Source organism: Alligator sinensis, unplaced genomic scaffold (genome assembly GCF_000455745.1).
Source record: "Alligator sinensis unplaced genomic scaffold, ASM45574v1 scaffold635_1, whole genome shotgun sequence".
Taxonomy (NCBI): Eukaryota; Metazoa; Chordata; order Crocodylia; family Alligatoridae; genus Alligator; species Alligator sinensis.
This window is the reverse complement of record NW_005842482.1, coordinates 1,115,671-1,125,222: the sequence shown is the minus strand read 5'-3', so window position 1 is coordinate 1,125,222 and position 9,552 is coordinate 1,115,671. Positions and strand designations below refer to the sequence as shown.

General features: G+C 43.6%; 1 protein-coding gene across 5 annotated transcripts in view; it reads left to right on the top strand.

Annotated features, from left to right (window-relative positions):
- The window catches only part of PHF3 (PHD finger protein 3), a 78,313-nt gene that overhangs the window by 55,718 nt on the left and 13,043 nt on the right, over nucleotides 1-9,552 (top strand). For all 5 annotated transcript variants that reach the window (XM_025212765.1, XM_006031112.2, XM_014523400.2 and 2 more), the window contains 3 exons: nucleotides 1,854-1,985; nucleotides 2,507-2,636; nucleotides 3,024-3,216. In XM_025212765.1, the coding sequence (XP_025068550.1) occupies nucleotides 1,854-1,985; nucleotides 2,507-2,636; nucleotides 3,024-3,216 (455 nt within the window). The remainder of the gene's footprint in view (nucleotides 1-1,853; nucleotides 1,986-2,506; nucleotides 2,637-3,023; nucleotides 3,217-9,552) is intronic.

Sequence of the window (9,552 nt, the reverse complement as noted above, 5' to 3'; positions counted from 1 at the left end):
TAGGGAAAGGTTTCTAAATCAGTTATTTCCTGGCTCTTAAAAGGAAAGGGGAATGATGACCCATCTTTGATGAAAGAAAGCTCAAAATCTTCCTTTGCAAGCTGAAGTTCAGGGATATAACATTAGCTACCATCATACTATCTCTGCACTGTGGGAACTAGTGTGCATCTCTTGATTTTTAGGATTCTTACTTTTTATTGCCGTCCATGAGGCCCCCTCTTATCCCAGGACTCTTCTCATATGGCAGTTCTAAAGTTCTTCTTTACTAGGGTCTCTCTGGTAAGATCTAAACCTAATGCTCATGTCCCTGGCATAGTCACTTTTCATGTCTCCGGCAGTCAGTTCCCTCATCTTCTCCTACCTAAGTAAGATGTATGGGTGAAATCCCACTTCCCCCTCCTGTAGTATTTTAACTGACCAACTGAGAGTTGAATGAGACTTATCAGGTTGTCACTTAATTCACTCTTTCAGCCAAAGCAAGCACCTGTTTTTTCCCCCAGTTTCACTCCAGAGTCAAAGCATCTTTATGCTTGGCTGATGTGATGTTTCTATATGCATAGGACTAAGCCTTTCAGAAAGCATCCTGCCTGTTGTCTCTAACTAAGAAAGCTTTTCAGCACAAAGAGAGCATATGGCTATTCAGTGGGTTTCTTGTGGAAGAGAATGGGCTACTCTGCAAGAAAGTCCTTCCTATTCCCATCATGAAGATCTCTTCTTCCTTACTAACTTGAATGGATTCATGCTTCTTGGGTGTTGAGGAGAGGGAGAGAGGCAAAGCACTGGCTCCCCTTGCCACTGACAGGTCTGGATCACCCATAGTCTGTACAAAAGTGGGGGACATTCCCCCAGGCTGGAACCAGTCCTAGGCATCTGCCTCCTACTCAGATCAGACCGGGAATTAATCTGTGCACGGGCAGGGAGCATTTTCTGTAGCTGGAGCAGTCTCACAGTAGGATGGGTCCAGCTATGCTGCCACTGTTGCAGCTGTTACCTTCTGCCCTGTCCATCCCTCCCAAGTGACCTGGAGGAGAGCATGGAGCAGGGGCCATTATCCCACAACAGGAGCCCGCTGTGAACCTCGGGAGGGTTCCTGCTGTGGGAGAAGGGCAGGATTGGGGGGGCAGGGAGCAGACAGTCACCTTTGTGACCCCCTCCCATAACAAATTCCCCTCAGAGGCATGGAAGCCTAGCTTTACAAGACTTTACTCTCTAGGAAAGCAGTCGGAGCCTGGCAATAAGGATTCCCTATACCATGTTGTCCTTTTTCAGCTGTTGGAAAAATCTGGATGTGGGAGGCAGGCCAGGGGCCATTCTCCAGGGCTCATCTGAGTTTGGGCATGTCTGCCTCCTACCCCATGCACTTCTGCACAGCGCGTGCCTGTGCAGCTCTCTAGCCAGGGGCCTGGAATGCATTTATGTTCCAACTCCCAAACAGGGTGGGGGTTAGCACTATGAATTGCTGTGAATTTCACAGAATTTCTTAGTGCTAGAAATGAACATCTGTCCATGGCCATAGTTAAAATACTCTTTTATCAGGTGAGAGACTTAGTTATGTGATAAAAATCAAAATGTTGGAAGATGCCGCATCTTCTTTTTTTTCTGTAATTTTTATTTATATATAAAGGGTTAGCAGAGAATTTTTTGGTTATTAGAAACTTAAAATATCATGTAATGAAAGCTGTGGGGAGGTACTTCCTTGCAAATTAACACATGACTGATGATTAGTAGCACCACAAATAAAGATATGACCTTCTGTACTGCATATGTGCATGTCTCTCCTCTTCTATTACTTGGGGTTTTCCACATTTAATTGATTGTCTGTGTGTAAAGTATGTAATGTTAATATTTTATAGACAATTGAAATGATTGAGAAAGAGCAGAGAGAGGTAGAAAGACGACCAATCACCAAAATTACTCACAAAGGAGAAATAGAAATTGAAAATGAAACTCCAGTTAAGGAACAAGAAGATGTTATGGAAATTCAGGTAAAAAAAAAAAAAAGGTGGAGGTATTATTAATCTAAGAAAAAATCTTTTGTTTGAATTTAAAGGGACAGGATGTAGTTTAGTGTCCAGTTTAGTGCAACTAAATACTGGATACACTAAATTTAAGTGTGTGTGTGTGTGTGTGTGTGTGTGTGTGTGTAAATGCACACTTCTTTAATGCAGAAAAGCAATTATCTGTCTCTCTTGCTCCCGTCATTTGAATGCTTTCAGTTATATACAGTAGCTATTCTTTATCTGATGAATTTTGGCAACAATTTTAGGCATTTAGCTGTACTTTCATTGAGTAGACTGGAAGAATCATAAACATTGACTATTTTTTCTTACGGGTTTGAAAATGAAAAGAAAATGAAAAGTGTAGTGCTTCCAAACAAGAGAACAGTGAGCATTTCTGGGTTTTTCATTGCTTTTAGGTAATTAGAATAACATTTATTTGGAGTACCTAACAGAACAAATGTATTGTCCATTCTTTCATTAACTGAGATTTGTTTGACATTCAATAGGAAGCCAGTACAGTTAAGCTGTTTGAAAAGACAGAGGAAGTTGAAAAAGATAAGGAAGATAATGAATCTTCAGATACAACAAGTCAACACAAAAATCATCTTTTTGATCTCAACTGTAAAATCTGCATAGGTAATTTAAAAACGCATACTAAAATGTAATAATTGTACTCATTACTTATGATCTCACAACTTAGAAATATAGATAAACATCTTTAGATCAAATTTACAGACCAGGAAGAAGGAACGGTATCTTTCTTTTCTTTCTCTTTTGGGTTCCTTCTTTTTTTTATCCCCGCAACTTTAAAATGGTCACAAGCCACAACAATGTTTTTCATAGAAACAGTTAGAAAAGTAACTCCTTGTAAGTCATGCCAGTTTCACTTTTGCTCCAGCTTTTGTTTAGTTCATGTGTCTTTGGTATCTGGTATCTTTTATTTCTCTCTCTTTTCCCTTCAGGTAAAATCTAATTCTTTATTATTACTAGTATATATAATTTTTCCAATTCACTTTTCTCAAGGTCGAATGGCGCCTCCTACTGATGACCTATCTGCAAAAAAATTTAAAGTGTCTGTTGGAGTTGCGCGTAAACAATCGGACAATGAAGCAGAGAGCATAGCAGATGCACTTTCATCAACATCAAATATTTTAGCTTCAGATTTATTAGAAGATGATAAACAGGAGTTGTCAAAACCAGCATCATCTGTTCCAAGGTAACTAAAAAACTGAGATTTTTTTTTAAAGAATAGTTATGATTCATTTTCAAGCAAAGATCATTTATACCCATGAAATGTGTTAAGATAGGGGTGTTCAACCTCTGGCCTGCAGCCCATGGAGCCTTGGAATGTGGTTCACAGGCACCCTATGGGTCAGGAAGTCTGGCAGTGAGAGAGCAGTGAGAGTACAGTATTGCCACTCCTTCCCGGTGCCAAAATCCCAAATCCCATTAGGCGGTTTGGAGCCTCCTTCCCCCCACCTCTGCTGCATGGCCAAGCCATGCCCCAGTCCCTTTGTGTGGCTGGGCTGTATCCCCTTTTTACTGCAGGGCTGGACCATGCCCCCTCTCTCCGGGCATCTGGTTTGGGGCCAGCTCACATCCATTTCTCCTCTCCTCTCCTTCTGCAGAGCTGGGCCACATCCCCTTCTCTCTGCTCAGCCAATTTGGGGCTGAGGTAGGCCTCCTTCCTACCTCAGCTTCCTCATGGGGCTGAGCCCCTCCTCTGTACCCGCACAGGGCTGGATTGGGCCTAGGTCATGCCCCCTCCCCTTCATGGAGCAAGGCCAAGCCCGTTTCCCCTGGGCAGCTATAATAGAGCTGGTCTGCATGCCCACCCCCCACTCTGTGGAGTTGGATGGGGCCCCACCATGTCTGTGCCAGGTGCTAGATTGGGCCTGCTAGCCAGATCCAGACCACTGCTCATCTGCCCCACTGGTCAAAAAGGTTGAGTACTGTGCAAAATATAAATAAAGTGCTGTGTGATCAGTCTGTCTGTATATTTAAGGAATTTAATTTGTCTTGTCCCTTCATGCAGTGCAAAGTGCATATATCATTACTGCTACAGACAAATAGCTCTTGTAAAATTAACCAAAATGAAAATCAAAACAAAAAAAGATATAAAAAATGTTGTTTTTGTGAGGACTTTAATTTACAATAAAACTTCAAAAAACCCTAAATTTCAGTTTCCAGATACTTTATCTCCATTAAATTGATCCAGGATATGTTTACTAAAAATAATAGCAGACCATACTGCTAAAGGATGTGGCAAACAAATATAAAGAAAGAGTTTAATAATAAAGATTGCATTGACTGATTGTATTGTTTTAGTGGTATAAAGGTATCTATTGCTTGGGTTTTTAGCTAGAATGTGTAGATCTGTGTTGTAGGGAGTTTGCTGGTCTTTGGATTTAGTGACTTCTCCATCGAACTTGATTTTTTTTTCAGGGTGGGTTTATTTAGGACTTAATTTCAGAAGTCCCGAGTAAATGAAGTTCTTGTCAGTAGTACCTAGCACTGTGAAATTGGAACTCCAGGTTTTTGTTTGATTGGGATTTGCTTGTGGGTTTGGTTTTTTTTCATAGAGAGGTCTTTTTAGTAAGGCTTTTTGTCTGGTTGGTTTTTTTTTTTATGTTATGTGCTTGTTTTTAATGCATAATCCATGCATATGTGCATAGCTGAGATTAAAAACTACTTTCTTCTTGGGCATGTTTCTCTGCTGCTGTAAATTCATTATATTTTTATATAAGTAGTGTATAGGTAAGAGTGATTTCAAACCTAAACTTTTTAAGAATTCTTAATATCCAGATTCTTACTTGATATGCTCGCTCTTCAGCTTTTGACTTGAGGAGACTGGTATAAGCACACACAAGTTCACTGTAGCTCTCCCTCCCTTTGTTTCCTCTACATCAAGGGAACAAAGGGCAGTACACTTTTTTCTTGGTTCTTGTCTACTGCGTAGTCAAAGATAAAGCATGTTGTGGACTAAACTTGACATTTGCAATATGATTCGAATTTTTTCTCATATCTTTTGGTTTATCAATTTTTTAAAATTTCATGTGGTATTTTACTATCTCTTCTCACATACATCATGCTCCTAAATAAAACCTGCACCTTTTGGAAGTCAGAATGTGTGTGGGGGAGGGGGGGGGGTGTTCCAGAGTAATGGCTGACCATATGACAAAGAATAAGTCCTCCTGGGAGCATAGTGTCCAGGAAGTGTGGCATCCCAGCGGTCTGGTTGAGGCTGGGCTAGCACCTGGCTGGGGTCACATGACCCCAATGCTTTTTCTTGCCACTGTCAGGGGGTCAGACTCAATGATCCTCTGAGGTCCCTTCTGACCCTAGCATCTATGAATCTATGAGGCAGCAGACAACAAGTGCTTCCTGGTCCCTGCTACCTCACCCTGACTGTCTCCTGGGATGCCATGCTTCCTGGACTTGTGTTTACAGGAGGACTTGCTCTGTTAAACAAGGTTAGGCCCCAGGCCCCTGCAAGGTCAGTAGCAGCACTGATAGTTCTTATATAGAAGTTCCTCTTTCAAGCACAAGCTATGATTGCGAGAGGTTTAATACAGAATTCCTCCCCTTCAGCTTTCTGAGCCATACACAAGCAACAGCCATTTTGGCAGCTGCATGGTATGCACAGTCTTCAGGTGTGCTTTTCCAGTGAAGAAAACAGCTTCCCTGCCCAGTTTCAGGGGTCTGATTTCTGGGGAAAGAGATGTGTGTTGTATGTGAGAAAATGTGGTACGATAACGAGAAAATATGGCTCTGCATTCTTTGCTACTGTATTACCATATTGCCTGATAACATTTATTCTTATAATGTCTTATCAGGTAGGGAAAAACCATCATTCAGCTGGGTTCATGGTCACTCAGGAAGACAAAGAGCAGGGAATTGAACTCATGTCTCCAAAATCCTGGGTAGACTGCTACTATTGTCCTATCTTTTCTCTTTCAAACAATGTCCTCATTTATTGCCTTGGGAAATCTGCTGTAATCTCTTTATGTTGAGTACTCGTATAGCCCTTGCTATAGTGTGCATCAGTGTGCTGAAATTCAAGGGGGGGGAAAAACTTGCAAAGGCCTTCTCTGCCTTACTCCGAGATATCGCATCTTGATTATGCTGGGCAAAACCATTTTCATGCTTTATATCAATAAACAAGATAACATGATTTACCCTCTAGCTAGTGAAACAGTTGTCCTATGACATTAGTATATCCACCATCAGACCCACCTGTCTGCAAATGCACCTTCTTGGCCTCCAGAACATCACAGCAATTGCTTCAACGGTTATCCTTATTATTATACCATAATTAAGGAATCAGATTTTAGTCGTGCTTGCATATTGAGGGCTACCTAAACATAGAACTTTCCATCTAAGGCGAGCAAAAAGTGGCTGTTTTTTGGGCTCCCTTAGAGCAGTGTTTCTCAACCCATGGGTTGCCACCCAAAAGTGCATTCCAACAGTATTTGAAAGGGTCCTGAGCATGTCCCAGAAAACTGGGAAAGCATGGGTTTCCCCTTGCAGGCTGGCAGCATTCTAGCCTGCAAGAACTGCTTGGGGTGATTAGAGGTAGCAGGTGCATGTGCATGTGCATCTGCATGCACACACGCATGTAGCTGGCACACAGCCAGGCAGGGTTGTGGGAGCAGCCCCAGCCATCTGGGTGCAGATAAGCACCAGGTCTGGTGCCCATACTTGCCAGCGGGGAGGGCTGGGAGGGGCCATGACCAAGCTGCCTGGCACAGTGCAAGAGCCCCAGCCCAGGGCAGGGTGGGTGCCGCAGGCCTCCCCTCCTCCCTCCAGCCCATGGCAGGACTGGACTTGTTCCACTGCAGCCCATGTGAGCCAGAACCGCTGCAGCCATCGCTGTACGGCCCAAGCGGGATGGGGGCAGCTGCGAGCCCCCTCTGGCAGGGCTGGAGTGGGGAGGCAGAGGCCTGTGGGTTGGGAGACTGTGGCTTGGGAGTGAGGAACACCTGCAGGACCAGGGGCTTGTGGGTGTGGAGTTAGGGTCACTGGCAGGAATGTTATTTAAAGGGGTGGTGCATCTGACATGTAGGTTTTTAAGTCATGTTAAGGAAAGATACCCAAACATTGCCTAGCATTAAATGTCTGTCTAGGTGGTAGCTGTAAGGTAGCCTTATATGTTGGGTTTTTTAAAATAGAATTCTATAGAATTTAGGGTAAAAAATATTTGCGTGTTTTCATGAAATCCAGATGGAAACAAGGTAGAGTTTCTGGGTTTCCTGGCTTTGCTACTGCTGCCAGGCAAAGTTACCTTGGAGTTGGGCATCACAACATTACCTGCTTCTAGGCAGTCTGGAAACCCAGCTTCCAGGTTTGCTGAGATGCCTGAAATTTCCATTCTGCAGGAAATATCAAAATTTTTAATTCGTATTCATTTTGTGAATGATTGGAATAAGAATTCCATTTTTAGCTTGCTCTGCTTCTTGAGGGATACCTTGGCATCCATTCATGGTTTTGTCTGTGTTTTACCTATAATGGGATTGCTTTGAAACTATAGGACAGGCTTACATTTTATGTATTCTGGGATCAGGAGCATTTTATCTAATCTGGGATCAGTAGGAAAATCGGACTGATAATATGATTGCAATAGAGTAACAAGCTATTTGTTGGAGAACAACTAAGCCACATGAATAGTTCCTCCAAAAATTGCAATATGACTAGGGATCTACCCAACTTGAGAAGGCAAGCAGCTGATTTCACGGGTAAATGGCAGGCCAGCCTCCATTTTAGCGGGCTTATGGCGGGGGCCTCTCCTAAGCGGTCTTATGGCAGCCCCCCCCCCCGCCATGCCTCTGTCTGAGGAGCCCTGGCAGTCCCATCCCTCCCTGCAGATTGGCAAATGGCCTGAAACTACATCTTAATTGCCTTTATTAAACCCAGGGAAACCATTAATTCACATGTTATTCAGCATAGATTAATGGCTTCCCTGAGGTTAATCAGGGTAATTAAGCTGTAGTTTTGGGCCATCCCCAATCTAAGCATTCAGTTAAACTTTGCACATGTGCCTTGGGATGGATGCCGGGAAAGGGGCTGGGGGCAATCCCGGCCCCTTCTGGCTGGCTGCCCCAGTGGCAGGTGCACCTGCACCTTGGCAGTCAATCAGGCTGGGGCTCCACAGACCTGGATGTAGCTGCTTGCATGCACCCCAGACTGTGGTCAGCAGCAGAGGCCTGCCTGGGCCCAGGCCTGGGCCAGCTGTGGCAAGCAGTTGGGAGGCTGCAAGCGTCTGCACTGGGGTCCGCAGAGCCCTAGCCCAGCTCATTGCCAGCAGGGGGTGCACGCCCACTTCTGGGTGGACAGTAGGGAAGGGGCTGGGGCACCCGTTACTGGCAACGAGCCAGGTTGGGGCTCCATGGATCCAGGTGCAGCTGCTTGCAGCCTCCCAGCCACCTGCTGTGAGCAGCCCCCTCCTCCTTGCCCCCACCCCCGTTCCAAAACTTCAGGGCTTCCTGTTCTTTTCTCTGCTTGCTGGCAAGTTCTTGGGGGTTTTTTGTTTGTTTGTTTTTCTCAGCAAAACTGCCAAAATTGCAGAGCCCACTGTTTTCCGTGGAAAACATATGATTTCGTCTTTTCTGCAAAAAACACGAAATTGTGATTTCAGTAGTCCCTAAATATGACCAGTAACACATCCTGTTCTCCATTAAAATGGTCTTTTTTTTAAGGTCACCATGCCACCTATGGAGACAGGAGAAAAGGACGATGAGTCTTAGTAGAGTAAAAAAATGATTGTAAAAGGCAGCTGAGATTGCAGTGCAGGATTCAATTAGGTTTCAAAATTGCTTAACTAAGACAGTAGAATTGAAGGAGGAGAGAACAAATCTGTAGTGGAGGAAATCACTTGATCATGGGATATTGCCAGAAATGCTCCACAGGATGAGAGGAGGCAGATGTTGGCAGTCAGTCAGGACTTAAGGAGTGAGAAGGGCAAAAAAGTCAAGGCTGTTGGTGTGTGAAACATGGAAAAACTCAACATCAGTAAAAGGAAGAAGAGTGATATTGGTGCTCATCTGATATTGGACCAATACACCTCTACTTTTTGATGGTGTGAAGAGTGGAGGGGCTAGATGATGTTAGAATCAGTCAGTCGGAGAGAAGGAATTCAGCAGCAAGATATTAAAGAACACAGTTTGAAAGAAATTGACCCTACTGAGTAGTAGGAGATTTAAATGAGGCTGCTGAACAAATGAGATGATAATGAAAAAACATGTAACTAAAGGATCAAATTGGTCATAATTTTTGAAGCTGAAGTTACTAAGGATGGTATTGTAGGAGTTGAAAAGTAAATTACAAGAATTGAAATTAGAGAGGAAGGTTTTTGCAAAGGAATTGATGGAGAAGGGCAGTAACATGAAGGGGAAGAAAAGGGAAGAGTTTGGATGGAGGAGTGCACAAAAGATATGAAGAGTGGGACAAAAAGAATCAGTGGCTGGAAAGGGAAATAAAAGGGAGAGGATCTCGGCATCCCTACCTTAGTCTGAGCTCAAGTGGGGAGCATGAGAGAGGGAGAGGACTGTAAGAG